Source organism: Mauremys reevesii, linkage group 3, assembly GCF_016161935.1.
Source record: "Mauremys reevesii isolate NIE-2019 linkage group 3, ASM1616193v1, whole genome shotgun sequence".
Taxonomy (NCBI): domain Eukaryota; kingdom Metazoa; phylum Chordata; order Testudines; family Geoemydidae; genus Mauremys; species Mauremys reevesii.
The window spans coordinates 51347895-51369320 of NC_052625.1; the positions used below are offsets into that span (position 1 = coordinate 51347895).

General features: G+C 40.4%; 1 protein-coding gene across 3 annotated transcripts in view; it reads left to right on the plus strand.

Moving 5' to 3' along the window:
• The window catches only part of MARK1 (microtubule affinity regulating kinase 1), a 106358-nt gene that overhangs the window by 40550 nt on the left and 44382 nt on the right, over positions 1 to 21426 (plus strand). For all 3 annotated transcript variants that reach the window (XM_039530921.1, XM_039530920.1, XM_039530919.1), the window contains exons 2-5: positions 4419 to 4622; positions 5321 to 5374; positions 20077 to 20125; positions 21261 to 21326. In XM_039530921.1, coding sequence (XP_039386855.1) covers positions 4419 to 4622; positions 5321 to 5374; positions 20077 to 20125; positions 21261 to 21326 — 373 coding nt within the window. The remainder of the gene's footprint in view (positions 1 to 4418; positions 4623 to 5320; positions 5375 to 20076; positions 20126 to 21260; positions 21327 to 21426) is intronic.

Consider the following 21426-nt stretch of genomic DNA (forward strand, 5'->3'; position numbering starts at 1 on the left):
CACAGTACATTCTTCTTATGTGGCATCTCTATTACTGGAGGTTTGCAACCGTGGTAGCCCATTTTGTACAATCCCCTGCTAATCACTTTGTGAATAAACAATCCTTCTGATCGACCCAAGGTATGGTATGGTATTGTATTGTTCATCCAAGAGATCCTTTTTCTGCTTCTTGTTCTTCTGCCATCAGCTTTTCTTTCTAGTGCGTGTAATGTGCATTGCCTGCTGAATCCCTTAATGAGCTTTGAATATCAAATCTTTCTTTTCATAAGATCTGACTAGCATTAATGTTAATACAGTGCCTATCTTCAGATCATTAGGAATATTGCATAGTAGCATTCTCTTTGGATGTCTTTAGTATTTGTGTATGACATTGTGTACACTTTTTAAAAAGTAAGGAAATTCCCAGAAACAAATCAACATTAAAATACTGATATATACACTCCCAATCTTTACTGTAACATTAAAGGTTAAAAAACAGTCGAGGCTGTTGCAATTAGCTCCAAACAAGCATTATAAACCCAGGAAACTTAAGAGTTAAAGTTACACTGCAAAAGAAATCCAAACAGGTAAGAAATGCAGAGTGCCAAATTCAGAGTTAGATGCAGTAATTCCAAATAATGCATATGCAATGCTTACACTGTCTAAGCGTTTACTTGGATCTAATTTGACTGATTTAACTTTTTAGACATATCTTGATTTTCTTCTTATCTGCACATTGTTTAATACTGTTTGTTTAGAGGAGGTTGGTGAACACTTCAGGTTTCTTGTTCAAACTTTGCTGCAAAGTCTCCAACAAAGGAAAGCAAAAGAGAGAATGAAACAGCTGTAATCCGGGAAGGTAGTCTGATTTATTTAAATATGGAAACCCTAATAACCAGATTAAACAACAACAACCCAAAAAACCAACCAACCAAACAAAAAAAAACCCCCAAACCAAACACTGTCTGTCTTTCATACCTTGAAACTTCCTAGAATCACCCTTATTGGGTGATGTGTTGTCTGTTTTAGACTGTGGTCCTACATTTGTATGATGCTGATATAAGATTAGTAACTGTTTTTCCCTGCAAAATCTGGATGAAATGACATGTCTCATGAAGAAATCTCCACTCTGCGTATTGTCTGTTCATCTACTACTCCAGCAGGTGTCTTTAAATCCCTACTCAAGGTGCACTTATCCCATTATGCCTATGGAAATTAACTCATAATGTCTAGTTGGGTGCCACTCGTATTTCTGACAGCTGTTTATACATTACAGCTGTAACAAACTTTGATCTGACACTGTCTAGTTGTAGATGGTAAATGTAGAATGTAACCATACATTCAAATCACTGCTCTCCCTTTCTCCCCCAGTCTGCTTATACTTGCATCTTGTCTTGAGTTAGTAAGAGATGATTCCAGCCAAGAAAAGTAAAAAAATTGCTTGTACAGCATCTAGCACTTAGGTACAACTGTAATATAATAAGGAAAAATCTTTCTGCAGCCTTTTCGTGATGTGTGCAAAATTTTTACTTAGGCTCTTACTTAACACAGGGACTTAGACTGTGATCAAATCACAGACTGAGTTTCTTAAAAGTCCCTCGTCGTAAGGCATCTTTTCCGGAATTTAAATGATTTTTGTAGGTCTTTTTTTAGTCAGTTCAGATTTTTCAAAGTCCATTTTAAAGTGTGGAGAGCAGAACTGGACACAGGTTTCCACTAGTAGTCTCACTAATGCAGTATACAGAGGTAATACCAACTCCCTACTTTCACTTAATGCTCCCTTGTTCAGACTTGTCATCTCTGGGATTAACAGCAACTCTGCCCCCTCTGTTATCCTCCCCAAGAGTGCCCATTTAGGTCTGAGGCCTCCAGCTGGCACCTCTCTAAGGGCTTGTCTTCACTACCCAGGAGATCGATGCTGGTGCAACCCGTGCAGCAGGTGTCGATTTAGCAGGTCTAGTGATGACCTGCTAAATAGACAGCAGAGCAGACTCCGGTCAACTCCAGTACTAGGGTGACCAGATGTCCTGATTTTATAGGGACTGTCCTGATTTGGGGGTCTTTTTCTTATATAGGCTCCTATTACCCCCCACTCCCATCCCAATTTTTCACAGTTGCTGTCTGTTCACACTATCCAGTACTCCAGGCAAGTTGACTGGAGAACATCTCCCATTGACGCAGTGCAGTGAAAACACTGGGGTAAGTCGACCTAAGCTATGTAGTGTAACTTAGGTCGACTTAGAGCTTGTCTTCACTACCAGGGTAGGGGCAGAGACCCACATCCCTCTCCCTCCACACTGATGGATGTAGTCTTGGAGTCTCCCTTCAGTACTTTTTGACTCTCACAGCAGGTCTGACCTTAGTCCTGCATCTGCGGCTTGTGCTCTCTCGAAGAACAATTGACACTGTTTACTGGTGATCAGCCAGCTTTCACAAAACATAGTACATGTTGAGGACAAAATCGTTACAGAGAAAACATAATAAAACAGTTTGCATGCCGGTTATACTTACCAAGTGTCACCCATCTTCCATATGGAGATCCTGGCAGTTTCCAGTCCTTCAGATCCTTCCAGCAGGGTTTTGCTCTTTTGGTTACAATTTCATGTCTGTTTTTGGATCACAATGCAGAATCTGCATCTTGTTTACATTGATTCTTTATAAAAGCTCTTTCTTTGTCCGTTGGGCGTCTTGACCCTAGTTGAAATCATTATATGCAATTCTGCCAAGGAGGTGGTGCTTCTCTGCATTTGTTTACCATTCCCACTGATTTGGGCTCAGGAGGGAGCTTGGTAATCCTCCCCCATATAGCTAGAATACAATCCCTAGCTCACAAATGTAAACATATAACATTTACAGATGCACAAGTTGATGAATAAGCCTATGGACCATATTGTCTTGTGCATCTCAGTGTAGCTGTCATTTTAAGTTTCCATGCTTCCAAGGTCTCACATCTGTCCCACATACATCCAAGGATCTTGTTGTCCCTGTTAGTCACCTATCACAGTGGGAACTTGTTTCAGTTGGTTATCAACCAGGACCTGTAGGTCCTCTTCAGTCTCTGTTGTACAGAATACAGGCCCACATTCTGGGCTAAACTTATTACATGGGCAGAGACTATAGAAATAATGTAATGGTGTTCCTTACCTTGAACACTGCATTCAGCTTTGTCCTCATCTTAAATTTACAAATGTAAATTTGGATACTCTTGAAGGAAGCAGGTGCTTCCCTACAATGTGAAGATAATGACTAAAGGCAGAACTCTGCCTTCCAGTACATATGTACAGCTGCTATTGATGTTGGACAATTTGGGTGTGGGCGGAGGTGGGAAGAGTTTAACAATAACTGGTTTGGAAGGAAAAAGTAAAATGATACAAGTACTATGCATTTTATATACCTCTATGTAAAATACCAGTTGAGTGCTTGCTAACACTCTGGCTTATAACACAAGAAGGGAATACAAGGGATATTTTCAAGCTGGGACCTCCTCAGCCCAGATGTAATTTGTGCAGATATAAACGCTTGCATGTTTTGGTTTTTTTGTGTGTGTGTTTTTTTTTTGTGGGGGACAGTTTGTAGCGCTTTGAGGCGGGAGGAAGTGATGTTGTATATACATGTGATGTCGTATGTGCAACACCAGGAAGCAGAGGTAGTCATTTGAAGGCTGAGATATGGAGACACTGTAGGATCACCCTACTGACTTTCACAGTAGAACTGTGATACTGTTACTGGTGGTCAGCACAGCCTTTTTATTTCTTTGTTTTGGTGACTTATTAGCAATGGACTTGATAGATGTGGGAATATTTTTAAATAGAAAACAGTCCATTTTATTAAAACTAGGGTGCTAATAACTTCAGAATTTTTCTTCTAGAGAAAGTATGGAAGTAAAAGTTATGAAAGTAAAAATATTCTTTGGAGCAAAGTTGGCTTTTAAGATTTATATTCTCCATCTCAAGCACAGTTTTACTGGAAACATTTTCAGACAAATGATAAATCCATCTTTCTTGCAATTTGCAAAAATATACTCTTTATTCATAACTTCCAGGAAAATAAGGGTGATTATTTAAAGTTTAAATACTTTTATATTTTTTTAACGGCTCAAAGATGCTTACATCAAGATTTGATAATTAGCAAATATACACTATCTCACAATTTGTTCTGTTTTAATAGTACACTTTCATATTTGAAGAAAAAACCGTGTGTGCTTTAATTGTTTTTGAGTCTAAATATCGCTCTTGCTTACATTTAGAAGCAGCTCTAGTGTGCCTCTGAATTTCTTTCTTGATGTATAAATCAAACTTCACCTAGTGGCAACAAATCTGCTTAAGCTACAGTTAAAAGTTATTGATCAAATTTTTTAAAAATTGGGGACTCAGATTTTTACTCTTAAAGTATTTTGTAACTGTTTAAAACCTGTGTGGTTTTGTTTTGTTTCCTTACAGCATACCTCTGTGGATGGATACGCTGAACCACATGTCCAACCCACCAAATCGAGTAGCAGACAAAACATCCCCCGATGTAGAAACTCAATTACATCTACAAATGAAGAACACCCTCACATTGGAAATTATCGCTTACTAAAAACAATAGGAAAAGGAAATTTTGCCAAAGTGAAGCTGGCAAGACATGTTCTTACTGGAAGAGAAGTAAGCTTTTTTGAGTATGGCTAATGAAGTATTTTGTATCGCATTCATGTGTAGTCTTCTAATAAATGTTCCTAACATTGTTTCCAACTGCATCCTTGATTATTGAGACTTGTTTAATATTGCAAAATATAATGCAATGAAAATAGAACCAGTTGCAGTATGTGTGAAGATAGAATTTTCATTTTTGTACTGAAAATTCTTTTCTGAAAACTTTCTTTTTTGGAGAGGCTGTATAGTTTTTTAAGTCAGAGGTTAGGTTGCCTATTATTATTTATTTGTGTGTTCCTTTCAGGAAAAAATATTTTCTTTCTGTCCTTTTCTCTTCCCTCCTCCCTCCCAGCCTCTCCCCTCTCCTGTTCCCCCCTGGAAAAAAATTCAGGCACCTCCAAAAGAAAATGAAAATATCTCGTTGGGATCTCATCTGTGTTTCTATGCAGTGTTACATTTTCCACAGTGCTGGCAGGAGTGTAAAGCTGACTATGCTACTGAAGCTGCAATGGAAAGTGATAAAGCACAGTTGGATTCTTATTAAGAAATTCTGCTAGATGGAGTGGAAGATAGATTGGCAAATGTGCCCATTGTACGCACACTTTTATAGCTATGTTTATGCACATTAGATATGCAATGTGTTTAGCTACTAACATGCACATTTTTGTCAGAGCTTTTCACAAGTTTAGTAATACCTGTTTTTCCGCTAGGTTGCTGTGAAAATAATAGATAAAACCCAGCTAAATCCTACCAGTCTACAAAAGGTAAGAATTTAACCTTTGTAATTTTGTAAACAATTGAACTGTGCTGCCAAGGAAAGTTAAGATGATTTTTTTGACCCCTTTATATAAAAAATCAGACATCTTTGGTTGTGCTGACTATTGCATGTATGCTGCTGAGGCATAAAGTGGTGTCCTGCTATAGGCCATCTGTATTGTTGTGATAACTGTATTGGCTCATGAGGGGCCAACTCAGAGCTTCTGGTTTTTCAGTGAACAGTTGATTGATTGATTGATTTTAAGTATGTGCATGACAGATCATTTGTCCTAAATTTTGACCGTTTTCCAGTGTTTCTTTAAGATTTAAAAGCAGCAAAAAGTCCTGTGGCACCTTATAGACTAACAGACGTATTGGAGCATGAGCTTTGCTGCTTTTACAGATCCAGACTAACACGGCTACCCCTCTGATCCTTGAAGGTTTAGGTTCACTCAAATATGGAAAATCCATACAAAAGCCCTCTATCCTTCCTAATTAAGTTCCATAGTAGATGGGAACAGCCATATGGGGAGTTTCTATACCCCACAAAGGTAATCTTCATGCTAATGCCACTTAGGCTAGCTAAGAAGAGACCATTTGGGATGTGCCTCACTGCCTGTTGCTGGGGTGAATTCACCTCTCTCATCCTTGTTCAGTTCCTCATAGAAAGCTTGGTTACTTAGCCTTTGTGTTGGGATGGATGAATTTAGTGTGAAGAGGGGATAAAAAATCAGTAGAAAGCAAGAGATGCACTCTGAAAACACTTCTGCTGATTAGCTAGTGTTTTGTAAAAATGCCAGCCTACTCAAAATCTTTCCTAGTTGTCTTCTTTTCCTGTCATTTTAAATAGAATTTGTGGCTGAGGCATGTGAAAATTTGCCCAATAGCTTGTTTGTTGTTACATTCTGAAATGACAGCATTTGCACAGGGTTTTAACCAAAAAAAAAAAAATTAAGTACCCTTTTTGATTAAAACAATTGTTTAACAATCATTTTGGAGGAAATATTTGTGTTCCTCACTTTAGTTCTACTTTTCAAGACTGTACTTTCTATTTGTATGGCCAAAAAATTTTGGGAAAAAAGGGGGATGGCACCTGAACTTGAAGCAATGAATTAAGACATTTCGTTCCCTCAAGATCAGGGTGGTAATCCTTGCCTTCGTAATTCCATAGTCAGACTCACAGGGATGCTTTGCGGCTCTTGACCTGCAAGATACTTGGTGAACAAATATTTTATCTAACGCTACAGCCGAAAAACTCCAGGAACTGCTATTTGGTTTCTAGAGGTAGTGATGAGCTGTAAATAATCTGTCTAATGTTAATATTAATATAGATGAGACATGCACCCAAATAATGAAAATATATGCAGTTTATCTATGTGAGGTTGACCTCTAACTGGTTTGAGAGAGATGGTGATGTTTTAATTTGAAACTGTTGATCATTGCCACAATTGTTTTTGTCCTGCATAATTGTTGTTGCCACAATTGTTTTTCCATTATGCTAGTGCCTAGAGGCTAGGGCCCTATTTTGCTAGTCACAGTAAAACCATATAACAGATTGTGATCTCTTCAGGGCATGTACTAAGTGTAAGACTGCAGACAGCAGGTAGATAAAATAGACCAGAGAAGCACAAGGAAACAATGAAATTATATTGGTCAGAATGAAACAGTGGTCTCAGCAAACCAGCCGCCTATACATTTTTAGATTTTTTTTTTCTTTTAAGTCATGACATCAAGAAGAGTTTAAAGGAAGGATTTGAAGGAGAACAGTGAGGTGGCTACATGGATATTCATTGGGGCAGCATCAGAGAATATGCAAAGGTGCTTGCTGAAAAATGATGGTTAGACTATTGTAGCTTGTGGATTTTAGCTGTGTGAACAGAGAAAACGCTTGGTCTTCAAGATATTATGCAGGACAAAGTGATATGATTTATACAGTACCTGAATGTGAAGAGGCTGAGTTGAGGGAAACCTAGGTTATAGGTCTGAGTGACAGGGAAGTTGGTGATGTTCACAGTGACTGAGAAAGGAAGGATGGGGAAGGGCTTATGCAGAAAAGATTAAGAATTTAAGAACTCTATTTTAGTCATGATTACTTTAAACTGACAGCAGGACATCCATGAGGAGGTGTCAGAAAGGCTGAGATTTTTTTTAGTTGGGACAGGCAGAGACAGGTCTGGAGTGAAGAGTTAGATTTACTAGTCAGTATAGACATGAAAGCTGAATTTGTGTTTGTGGATTAGATTGTCCAGAGATAATGTGTAGAGGAAGAAGAGGAGACCAGGGATGGAGTCCTGTGAGATCCCCACAAAGTTGGAGGGGGTAGTGAGCAGGACTCGCTCCGAATGACACACTAAAGTTTTAAGTGATGTATGCTGGCAGGAGAGGACTGTAACTAAAGCAGAGGGATGACAAGTTGTTAAAAAGAACAGTATAGTAGTTGACATCAGATGCAGCCAATAGGTCAAGAAAGATGTAAATAGAGTACTTGTTCTGGGTTTTGGCTGGGAAGAAATTGTTAAATACTTTGATAGCTAGAGCACAAGGGGTGGAAGATGGTTTGGAGAGAGTCTAGGATGGAATTGTCTTGGAGAAACTTCAAATGGCAGTTTTAGGCAGCACTTTCAATGAAATTCAAGATAATCCCACATGGACCACCCGACTTCCCGTTTCAAGAGTGGGATTTTTTAGGACCCAGACACCCAACTCCCAATGGGATCCAAACTCCAAATAAATCTGTTTTATTAAACTCATAAATTGTCCACTCTCTAACACTGATAGAGATGCACAGCTGTTTGCTCCCCCAGGTATTACTTACTTACTCTGGGTCAATTAATAAGCAAAAGTGATTTTATTAAATATAAAAAGTAGGATTTAAGTGGTTTCAAGTAATAACAGACAGAACAAAGTAAGTTACCAAGCAAAATAAAGCAAAATGCGAAAGTCTAAGCCTAATACATTAAGAAACTGAATACTGGTAAATCTCACCCTCAGAGATGTTCCAATAAGCTTCTTTTGCAGACTAGACTCCTTTCTAGTCTAGGCCCAATCCTTTCCCCTGGTACAGCCCTTGTTCCAGCTCAGGTGGTAGCTAGAGGATTTCTCATGACTGCAGCCTTTGTTCTGTTCCACCCCCTTACATAGCTTTGGCACACGGCAGGAATCTTTTGTCTCTCTGGGTCCCCACCCCTCCTTCTAAACGGAAAAGCACCAGGTTTAAAATGGATTCCAGTACCAGGTGACATGGTCACATGTCCTGGGAGAACCCCAAGCCTTCATTCTTCTTGGTCTGACTCACAGGAAGGCTTGCAAGTAAACAGAGCCATTTACAACCAATTGTCTTAGTTTATCGGAGCTATCAAGATTCTAAACCACCATTAATGGCCCCCACTTTGCATAATTACAATAGGCCCTCAGAGTTATATTTAATATTTCTAGTTTCAGATACAAGAATGATACATTTATACAAATGGGATGACCACACTTAGTAGATTATAAGCTTTGTAATGATATTTTACAAGGGACCTTTTGCATGAAGCATATTCCACTTACATTATAGTCACACTCATTAGCATATTTTCATAGAAATCATATGGAGTGCAGCGTCACACCTAGGCTCTCCGCCCCCCACGCTGCCCCTCTTAAGTTGGTAGAAGCACTCCTGGTGAGGACACACCACCAACAGAAGGAGGGTAGTGTAGATGTCTATTTATGTTTCTAGTGTAGACATGCCCCAAATCATCCTTGAATTGTCATGGGAAGAAACCTGAGGAGAGGGAGAGGTTAAGTCTAAGGGAGAGATGAGTGTAGAGTAAGAGATTAGAAGACAAGTTGGAATGGGGTCAGTGGGATAGGTGGAGGAGTTAGAGGAAGAGTGGATATGAGGGTCTTCTGCATCAGTGATGTGGGGAGGAGGAGAAAGTGCTAGGAGGGAAAGGGAAGGAGAGTGGGAAGATCACACCAATCTTGTCATTTTTCTCTTTGAAAAAGTCAGCAAAATTTTCTACAGAAAGAAGTAGGGAGAGGATTTGAGCAAGAGGTCACATAGCAAATAGGTGGCTGGAATTGTGGGAGCCAGTCAGGGTGGAGAAGAAGCAGAGTTGTTTGGCTGGGTAAATGGCGGAATTGAGGAAGAGAAGAATTTATAGTGGAGGAAGTCAGCATTGTCATGAGACTTCTGTCAAAAGAAATTACACAGTCTCACACTGATTTATTTTGGTTTCTGGAATGTGTTTAGCATAGCATTCCAAGAAATCGCTTGCTTTTTTGGAGTTCAATCCTGAGAGGTCCTGAATACCCTTGATTCCCATTTAAATCTGTGGGAGTTGAGGGTGCTCAGCACTTTGCAGAATCAAGCCCTTAGAAGGTTTCACTTCTGTTGCTTTTTCGCTTAGTAAGGCCAACTGGTACAGTAAGACCTGATGAAGTTAAAAGAAGGTGAAAAGGTCAAACTTCAGATATTTACCAATGCCTGTTTCCCAATAAAACTTTTACTATGTCCTGAGGAAGATTAGGAAAGCTGTTTGATTAATAAAAAATATTCTGAAATTTAGATTTGGTATTGGGGGATTCTGGATTTATGATAGTGTTGCAAAATGGCTTGCTTAAGACTGCATGTAATACACATTAATTATGTATTAACATACAGTAGTTGTACAAAGGAAATCCTGGTACAAAAATTAGGATGTCTGAGAGAACTTGTATTTTTTTTTTTTATTCTTAATTCTTATGCTTCAAATGTGAGACCTTTGAGTCTGACTTGTTTGCAGATGACTAACAAACTTGATTATTTTGCTTGGGGAAAATCATGTCTCTCCCAGAAGTGTACTAGCAGTGACCTACTTGAATGCAATTACTCTTTAAAAGCCTGTTTGACCAGTCATACTCAGTATCTAGGTGTCAGCACTGGAAGCTAATAAACTTCCTGTGGCTCAGATCTTAGTTCATTGGTGGCTTTTACCCTCCCTGTTTTTTGTTTTTTTTTAAATCCACTCTTTTTTGGGGATGGGGAGGAAGAAACTTCATTTTTTATAAAATGAAACCTAAAACATATATACAGAGAGATTAACTTCACCAGCATATTTATTCTTCAGACATAGACATGTTGTTGTCCAAAATGAAAAACTTGTAGTCCTATAGGGAAAACACTAACACAACATTAGTCTCTCCAGTCTAGATAAACTTGACTAACTGAGGGTATGTCTACACTGCAATAAGACACCTGTAGCTGGCCCATGCTAGGTGACTCGCAGACTAAGGGACCGCTTAATTGTGGTGTAAACGTTTGTGCTATCTGGAGCTCCGGCTCTAGGACCCTCCTACCTTGAAGGGACCTAGTCCCTGGGCTCCAACTCGAGCCCAAATGTCTATGTCCAATTAAATGGCTCTTTAGCAGAGCCCCATGAGCCCAAGTCAGCTGGCCCAGGCAAGCCGCAGGTTTTTAATTGCAGTGTAGCCATACCCTGAGTTAGCATATGTGTCTGCCCTGAGATATCAATACAGGTTTGGCAGCTTATTTGTTTGTTCAGCACTTGCACTATTTCAGAGCTTTGGATATACCCAATCTGAATATGGCGGAGCTATGGCTTGATGAGAACTGAGCTGGCTGGACAGGAGTGCATGTTTTTAAAAAATTGACAGATTTCTGAATTCAGTTGTCCCATTTTCTGTAATTTTTTTTATCCACACGTTTTCAGCATTTTGATGTAAAAAAATTTGTGTTAGAAATTTGAATTGTCAGTATTAATTGTGGGAAGGAAAAACTCAGTGTCATATTATTTAGCTAAGTAATGGAAAGGTTCCATAACATCTCCAAATCACTTTTCAGGTTTTTTTTCTTGTGTGCTTCCAGCTCTTTGTTAATTAGATGAAGGAAGATTTCAACTGAGAATCCAACAGTAGTAACCTATAATATCTCAAGAACTTCCAAAACTACTTACAGTTTCTTTTTGTAAGCTCCCTGTAGAGTCCTGTGTAGTAAAATGTGTACTATATTTTAATCAGTCATCCTTGTGCTCAATGCAAGTTTCAAGAAGTTGGAAATATGGACATAATATTCCTGAATTGCAATGACTTTTTCTGTTAAGCAGCCTTGAAGCTGCTGGTGTTTGTGGAAGAGTGCTTGACTTTTTGTGATGTGCTTTAGGATTGTATTTACTACTTTCTGAACATCAGAAGTTTACGATGATTACACCTGAGAGAGTCTCATTTTTTCAATCTGCTTTTTGTTTTTGGAGTGAATAGTGAAAAGTCCTAATTGAAGGCTATATATTTTAAACTGATATGCAAATTAGGACCCCATATATTTTGTGCTTTTTTAAAAATAATTTGGACTAACCTACATATTTCACTCTTTCATACTGGCATACTTTATATATTTCTGTGTGTGTGTTTCCTGTTAGATGGTCTGACAATTGATAGAATGTTTTCTCTAGAACTTTTCAAACCTATTCATAATGTAAGAAACTTTCAACAGGCCGAACATGAGGATGATGATGATGTTGTTGCTGTTGTTCCTGTTTTAGGTAATGCTCACAGTGTATTATGTGCTTTCTAAAACTCAAGAAAATTAACAGTCCTTATCACAAAAGCCTTACCTGCACTAGGGAAATTTACGTAAAAATTCAAGCTGCTTTTAAAACCAGTTGGAGCCTGAGCAAAAAACAGATTCTAGCAGCTGAAGCTGTCTTTATAACCAGTGTAGTTAAGGCCTCTGAAGATAGGGGGAGTGAAGGCTTCTGACAACAAGCATAGCTACACAGGATATACAAATGGTTCTGGCTACTTGAGGTTTGTCCACATTGTGGCTTCCAACTGGTTTTAAAACTGATTTTGAATTGTAGGGAACATTTTCTCCAGTGTGGACAGAGCAAAAATGCTTAAAAGCTGTTGGAGAAATAGACAAATGGGAAATGATAAAGGTGGTTAAGTTTGTAATTGTTCATTGCAATGTTTTACCTTAAGTAAGTGGCGGTCCATTTTTTATTAGCAGCAGCAGCAGTGGAGCAGGTCGTGAAGCCTATAGTTGGACTGCCAAATGCTATCCATTATAAGATTCTATTATTGGATGCTTGTAACTTTGCCAGACTGTTTAGATGGAAATTTTCCATGCCATGTATCTGCCTCAGGCAGTGTGGTGTTTTTACAAAATAATAATAATAATTTTGGCTAAATCAGTTCCAGTGTTTCCAAGAACAAAGGGAAAAGGCACTGTTTTGCTTAAATACACCTCTACCCTGATATAACGTGACCCAATATAACAGAAATTCAGATATAATGCGGTAAAGCAGCACTCCGGGAGGGCGGGACCGCTCACTGTGGCGGATCAAAGCAAATTCGATATAACGCGGTTTCACCTATAACGCGGTAGGATTTTTTTTTGGCTCCCAAGGACAGCATTATATCGAGGTAGAGGTGTATATATTTTAATATAATCTCTCTCATTCTTAAAAACAGCTAACCAGGGCTTTTTATTGGGAAGTGTCTTGGCCAACCTTAAGGATACTGGCACTACCAGCTCTGCCTAAAATATCTCCAAGTATCTAGCTCCTCCTTAGTGTAATCTGCTAGCTTCTTAGTGGAGTCACAACACAAGTGAGAATTCCACAGGGAATTTAAATTTGGAGGGAGCAGTGGCCTACCAAATAAGCTAAGAATGGCATACTACACATTAGGGTTGGTATGGAAGATGTTTATGTGAGAATCGGATAAACAAGCAGGCAATAATGGCCTGATTTTTGGAGTAGAAGTGATGGGAGAAGGGGCAGTGTAAAAACGGTTGAGGGCAGATAAGTAAGGGCGGTCTATGTTTTATGCAGGGCCTTGAACAAATGACAAGAAGCTTGAATTTGGTGTGGTAGAGGTGGGGGTTCCAACATAGGATTTAAGGATGAATGATACTGTCATACTGACGTTTGAGACGGATGACCTTGGAGCACTTCTTTTTTGGGTAGATTGACGAGGGCAATGTGGAAGGCAGAGAGACTGTTGTTTAAATAATTATTTTGTTTGTTAGCTCAGATAGTTGTGAATTAGGTCATCAAAAGTGACTACTCATAGTTAAATGTAAGTGAATGCTCTTTATCTTTAAGAAGACATTAACCTATTTTGTTTTTATGCCAAAAGAGAAGAGAGAAATACACCATTTGTTTTGGTTATGACAACCTGTAGTTTAAATCAGTTTTCCTAAATAGAATTTATGAATTAGATTATAGTAATGTTAATACTTAAAAGTATTTTTCTCTTAGGTTTAAATCGTATTGGCTTGGGAACTTTGTTAGAAACTCACCAAAGTGTCTCAGTAGTTTTACCTTTACAGGAACTCTTGGCCAGAACTTCTTGGTGTGATATGATCTGAACGCTTGAAATCATGAGGCTTAGAGACCTGATTTTTTGGGTAGCTGATCACATTCTTTCCCCACTTCCTATGCACTTTTAAGAACACTGTGGAATAGTCCCATAATTAGAGAACCTTTTTTCTGCTGTAAATGCCATTACTAATATTCATGTAACTAGTATCGAATAACATTTGCTTTAATTACTGGTTTTGTGTAACTTTTAATGTATCAGTGTTCTCAATGTGCCACCAGTAGCTTGCAAACATACTACCTTGTGATCTCATCAGGTCTCACAAGCTACAGTAAGCAATGTTGAGCACTGCAGGAAGTGGTGTTGGGGATTCAGTAGGGAGTTCTTTTCCCTTTTGGGTCAGTTGTGAACCAAATGTCTGAGAACAATATGGTAATACTGTGATGCTGAAGGTGCTATTGTGGGTGGAAGGGAAGGGAGGACAAAATTTAAATCTCAGATTCTGAGCCAGTGATTCTTAGAGATTTTATAGCCTTTCTTACAAGAAAAGGGGTATTAACCCCAATATTCTGGCCAAATTTCAACTTGGTTAATTTGCTTTTTGAAAAAAACTAAATATGATCTGTTGATTAAATATGCCTCTTAAAAATGTACATATGGTAGTGTGCCCAAGAGTTACATGATAGACTCGAGTGATTGTAGCTTACATATACCTTTTTGATATTGATACCTGTGGCATAAAATTATACAGTTACCTAGCAGATGTCTTGGCCATTAACACTACGTATGTTCTCCCTCTCTCTCTCTCTCTCTCTCAGGCTGCGTCTACAGTGTGAATGAGGGATGTGATTCCCCTGCTTGTGGACACACGTTTATGCTACCTCTCACTGAGCTCGGGTGAATGTAAGTAGCAGTGTCGCTGCAGTAGCACAGCTAACGGCAGTGGAGGCAGGACTGAGCCGTGCAGAGTACAAACCTGCCTGAAACTGGTGGGCATGTACCCAACACAGCTCAGCAGTGCCTCTGCTGCTGCTGCTACTGTGGCTGTACTGCTATTTATATTCCCATGTGTATGTGCACACAAGCATGGGACTCGCACCCTTAGCTTGTAGTGTAGACATAGTCTCTCTCTGGCATTGTCTGTATTATTGACTTGTTCTACAGGATAAAAAATGCACCTTGCATTTCTTCTTTTAACTTGTTCACAATGCCTTAATATTGTTAGCCAATATTCGGGGTCATATGGATTGCTTCTGATGGGGAGAGAAGTTAATGATGAAATAATAATCAAATTATTTGATGCAAGCCTGTTTATTTACAAAGAATGTACATAGTGTTTCCCTGAACACAGTAGAACCAAACAGCAGGAGATAGTTTGTTTGCTCACAGTTCCAAGCCTCTTTCCAGCCAGAGTGCTACTCAAAAGCTCAGGGTCAACAAGTGTTTCTGTGGCTGTCTGCTGGTCTTCCTAGCTGCCTTTCCTGTGTGCTCCTTTGGCCTTTCTGTTTCTTCTTCTTCTCGTGCAATCAGATCAACCCCCTGACAACCTCCTAGGACTACATGGCCCAGCCATGCCCCATTTTTGCATGCTGTCTATTCCTTGGGCAGTGACTTTCCATTGTTTCAGCTACCATTAAACAAAAGGGGCTTTAATTGTTCCCTTATTTAGCCAGAATGGAAGGCAAATGGTCAAGCCCAGTAGCGGCAATGAGGTGGTGTGATTGCCCAGTTCCCATCATAACAAAAATTTTAGTACATATGCCTGGTGTGTCTGTATAACTTCACTGTTGTGAGTTAGGTTTGAAACTGAATTTCCATAGTAAGAGAAAACATACTAGGAATGCCTACAGGCTGGGACGGGGCAAGGTACCAGCTAAAAGGCCACTTGAAATGTGGCAGAGACAAGCAGCTGCAGGCTTACAAGCTATCAGAAAAGTATGCCTAGGAAGGTTTCTATAACAGGTTGGTCCTATACTGGGTAGTTTCAGTAATGACCAGGCAGTTGTAAGGAGAGAAGTTTTTTAGGGAAGAGATTGAATAACCATGTTGCTGAGGCCAAGACATCTACTTAGTGTGTAGCTCCAGATTTTAGAGTTTGGAACTTGGTGTTTGAAAAGTTTCTGTAATAAAAAATGGTATGCAGCTTCAGCTGTTTGCTGTATGCAGTGTACTGCCCCATCGCACTTGATCATCATTGGGGTATAGCAGAGTCTAAGCCTGTTTTCTGTTCCCTTCTCCAAATCAGGCAGAGCAGGGGATTTGAACCCAGGTATCCTATATCCCAGGTGAGTCCCCTAATCACTGGGTTCTAGGATATTGTGGAGTGGATCTCTCAATCGTTTCTGTTAAAGCTGTTCCACTTTGTATAAAATATTTAGTCAGTGGGTCAGAGAGAGTGAAAATGACTATAGTTCTCTGGTTAGGGCACGCACTCAGAAGACCCAGGTTCCAGTCCCTGCTGCAATGACTGAGTATTTCATAGGAAGTGGAACAGCTTCAGCAGGAGAGATTGAGAGAGACCCACCCTAGAATACCCTATAGCCCAGTGGATAAGGAACTCACCTGGGATCTGGGAGACATGGCTTCAAATTCCTGCCCCACATTTGGGTTCAAATCCCTGTTCTGCCTAGTTTCCCACATTCTGGGTGAGTGCCCTGACCACTGGGCTATAGGGTAAAAAGGGGAAGTATCACTATCACCTGCGGCTGCTGTGTACTCATCATAACAGGCCCACCAGCTCAAGCTCACAGGTGAGAGAGGCAGAAGAATGCATAGTTGGAGGATCCTGCTGGTGCTTAGGTATGAACTAAGTGTCAGGCATCAGGATTGATGCAGTTTTGTGCATCACCTCTGGTTCAAATTCAGACATCTAGGGAATACAAGTGCCTGCTGGGTTTTTGAGGATTTCAGTTTTGGATTTATGTTTCTAAAGCAGCAGTTAGGTGCCTAAATCCCTTTATGGCTCTAGTCCAGTCTAGTGGGCAAACTACAGCCTGCAGGCCACATCCGGCCCACGGGACCCTCCTGCCCGGCCGGCTAGCCCTCAGCCCCTCCCCGGTGTTGCCCCATCCCCCGCAGCCTTAGCTCACTGCACCGCTGGCGCAATGCTCTGGGTGGTGGGGCTGCGAGCTCTTGCTGGGTGGCATCACCCGGTGCTCTGTGCTGCGCGGTGGCGTGGCTGGCTCCAGCTGGGCGGCAGGGCTTCCTGTCCTGGTGCTCTGGGAGGTGTGGCTGTAGCACCGCCAGCCACTGGTGCTCCAAGCAGCACAGTAAGGGGGCAGAGAGCAGGGGGGGTTGGCTAGAGGACAGGGGAGTTTGGGGTGGTGGTCAGGGGGCTGGGGGTGTGGATAGTGGTCAAGGCAGTCAGAGGGCGGGGAACAGGGGGTTGAATGGGGGCAGTCAGGAAGGAGGGGGTGGATGGGGTGGCGGGGGCAGGGGTTCTGGGGGTGGTTGGATGGGGCAGGGGTCCCGGGGGGGGGGCAGTCAAGAATGAGAGGAGGGGTTGAATGGGGTGTGGGGGGAGAGTCAGGGGCGGGAGATTCGGGGGCCATCAGGGGACAGGGGGTAGTGGATGTGGCAGGGGTCCCAGGGGGTGCCGTCAGGGAACAGGGGGTGTTGGATGGGGCAGGAGTCCCAGGGGGGCCATCAGGGGGTGAGAAGCAGGGGCGCTCGGATAGGGGGCAGGGCCGGGCCACAGCTGGCTGTTTAGGGAGGCACAGCCTCCCCAAACCAGCCCTCCATACAATTTCAGAAACCCGATGTGGACCTTACGCCAAAAAGTTTGCTCGCCCCTGCTTTAGTCTCTCATGACCTGGCTTTAGGAAAGCAGATTTTTTTGGTCTGCTTTTCAATTTGCCTTTTTCTTGTTATATATTTGCATAGGATGTAAATTGTCAGTCACTGTGAAATCCATTTGAGTCTTAAACTAATTAGTAAACTTTTAATCCCTTTGGAATCTTTGAACAGAATAATAATATTGGCAATTACTACATGCTTCAGATTAAATGTAAAATTGTATTTCTTTAGGATTTTCCTTCCAGATTCTAAATCCTTTTATTTATGGAAGTGTAGTGTTTTAATCCTGCTTTGGCAGACATGAGTTCATTAAAAGTAACTTATATTTAGACACTAATACTATTATGTTGTGCAGCCTGTCTTTGTTGTCTTCCTGTCAATATTGCAGTTTTTCAGATGTCTGCCTAGAAGTTCTTCTGAAATTTTCATGCTCTACAGGTTGCTGCTTTAGATTTGTTATCTTGCGTCCGGTCATTTCAGACAAATTTGTTTAATTGGATTGCTTTTCATAATTGTGAGCAATTCAGATGTAATGTACAAAATCAAAATACCAAAACACAAAACAGAGTCTACCTGACAAATTTGTATTGGAATAATTGAGTTCATGGAAAAGCAAAAACACTTTGTAACACAAATACTAGCACAATATTATTATTTACCAGACAGCCGTATTTTTAGATCCAGATTAACTAATGTAAACTGTATGATGTTGCCTTTCATTTGGTTCTTCTCCCCGCTCCCCAGACAGTCTCACATATATTCTTTTTATCTCCTTTGAAGGCAGTTGTTGAACATTTATATAAGGAGAAAGGATGGCGTCCTGCTAGAAACATTTAACCAGTGAAAATATCTACTCGTGAGACTTTTGCTTGATCAAAAGCTTAATTTTCAAAATCATATTAAATGTAGTTAAGAAGAGGGGAACCAGGATGTGCACTAAGTAGAAAATGTTCAATCTAGTCTAAGGAAAATAATTGTGATTGTTTCTATTTTTAGTTTGTGCTAGTTGCAGAATACAAAAAGGGCAGTTAATCTTTTTGGGAGAGTTAGCAGTATTCCTCTCTGTCAGCAATGCCCTTTCTTTTGGAAATTTCCCTCAGTCCCAAGTCCCCAGAGGTGTCCAGGGGTTACTGCTGTCTTTGCTCCTGAACCTCACTTGTGGATTTAGCCAGCTTTTTTCAAAGAAGGGACAGGATATAGCATTCATAGTCGCTGAGATAGTCGGACAGTTTGCCAAAGCTGTGTGAGGCTTTCTTGTATCTCAGCACAGGACTTCTGCAACACGTCCATCCTAAGCATAAGGCTGGAGAGCGTCAAGCACAGCAAATACCTTTGACAACAGAAGTATGTTCGTTGTTCAGTGAAGGAAAGCTCAGGTGTTATCAGTATTGCCAAACCCCAAACATTCAAAAATCATGACTGTAAAAAAATAAATCTGGAGTTCCTTTAATTTACCTTCTGGTTTTTGAGCCTTTAGGGTATGCTTACTTCACTTTTTCAAGCTTTTCTCTGCAACCATGAGTGCTAGAATTTTTGTTAAAGAAGAGCTGAGATTTTCACGACATCTCACAATTTCAGTAAAGAGGGGGAGGGGGGAGAATCATCAGAGTTGTTACTGCTGTTGCACACCTGCCACACTTTTTATATAGTCTTAAAACTAAAAAATTGTGTAGCCCTTATGGATGTGTACCCTTTCAGATGTGATGTGATGTAGGTATTGTTCAGCTGTGTATGTGTGAATTGATTCCATTCATATTCATGTTGTGTTACCCCTGACAGGGCCGGCTTTAGGCTGATTCGCCCGATTCCCTGGAATTGGGCCCCGCCCCTTAGATGCCTTTTTAATTTTTTTTTTATTCACTCGGCAGAGGTCCTCTCCAGGGTCTTCTGCGGCATTTCGGCGGCAGGGCGTCCACTCTGGGGGGTCTTCGGCAGCATTTCGGCGGTGGGGGGTCCTTTGGTGCCACGGAAGACCCTGAGTGGACCCCCCGCCGCCGAAATGTCGCCGAAGCCCTGGACCGCCATCGGGTATTCAAATCGGGCCCCGCAGTTAATAAAGCCGGCCCTGACCCCTGAAGCCTAATTATACTTCACAGTCCAGTTTTTTTCTCCAACACCAGAAACACGAAGTTGTGCACACACACTGAGTTATGTACACAGACTGGGTAATTAATTACATATATATGCAAATTGCCAAATAAACAAAAGGGCAGAAATAGCAATAGGTCCTGCAAATGCCCTTTGTTGTTTCAAGCCAATGGAAACTCTAGAAGCTGTTACTATACAAGAGCCTACATATCTTTTTGCATACCTTGTTTTGAAACAAGTGTAGTTTTGTTGCGCATTGAAGATAGTAAATGACCTTAGGTTTTTAGACCCAGCCAAACGTTATAATAAAAATGTAATACAGTGCTGTCCACAAAATGAGTTTGATGTCTATCTAGTACAGTGAATAATGTAATTGTCTAGTATTGGATTATAACATAAAAGGCTATGTTAATATCATCTTAAATTGCCGTTCACCTTCCATTCCCTGTATAAAGCAGCATGTCTGAAGTAGCTTTTCCCTAGTAAGCACAGTTTGAATAAAGCTATTTTGTTTTCTCAACAGTTGTTTCGAGAAGTACGAATAATGAAGATATTGAATCATCCCAGTATAGGTAGGAGTTGGATTTGTTTTTCTGGTGACTTTATTATTATACTCTTATCTATTTTGTTTGAATATGTTTTAGATATTTGTTTTTATTTACCCATTAAATCTTTAAGATAGATGAACACTCAGAGCCAAATCCTGCTCTTGTCCTGTTTACTTCAGTGGGATACATGAGTAAGGCAAGCAGAAATTTGGCTCGTAGAGGATAACTTGTTCAATCAGACACCACCTCCTTGCTGAGCGTTAGCCATTTCCTCTGATGTCCAATAGGGGATCTGGCTCGTACTCTTCCTATTGCTCAAATGGGTTAAGAAGCCTTAGAGCTAATGAGTTCTGCCACTCTCACTAAGAAACTAGGACCTAGGACCGAGAAACCTGCAAAGTGCTATCTTCAGAGCAACCAAGTTACAAAGTATGTAATTTTCCCTTTCTGCTTTAGTTCCCCCCACCTTCAGAGTCCTACTTTGTGATGACAATTCTTCTGGCTGAGGAGGGCTGGACAGTCTTGTTCCAGAGACAGTTAATGTTCCTGAATCGGCCAGAGGGCTTGTTGCATACAAGGTATGGACAAGTTATTACATACTAGGTACTCCCTCGTCTCCATTCTTAGGGCTGAGTGTGCTGCATTTCCAGCATTCTAAGCTCCTACTGGTCCCCCTCCGTCCCACCTGTGACAATGGTAGTTTTATTAGTGTTATATTCTGATTGGGAAAGCCTTTCAGATTATGACAGTTAGAATATCTCTCACTTTGGCACCTAAACTTTGGGTCTTTTTAAGTTGATCAGAACTCCACAGTTTCTCTAACCTGGAGCGTTTGTAATAGAGAAGTAATTTGCTTGGGATTTTTGTATGTTTTTTGGTAAGAATTCCTGTGTGAAACTAAACACTAATTTCAGCATGGATTTCATTTTTGTATAGTGTTTGTGAGATACTCCGGAGAAAGTTGTAAAACATTTTATATAGCCATGATGTTCTTACAACTTAATTCTCCTTTTTTTCAAAACTGATTAAATCTTCTGGCTTGGTGGTATCACTGGTTAATAAATTGTATTAATTTAAAGAATAAGTGTTTGGGCTGTGTTTTTTAAATTTTGATGAATTTTTGCTGCTTGATGCAATCTTTCATTCCTTTTTCTTTCAGTAAAATTATTTGAAGTTATTGAAACAGAAAAAACACTGTATTTGGTAATGGAATATGCCAGTGGGGGTAAGTAGTTGTTGAACTCCAGTTTTGTAGGTAAACTGAAAAGTGGAAAGTAAATCTTCATGCAAAGATGCACAACGGAAACCAATTTTGACATCTGGGG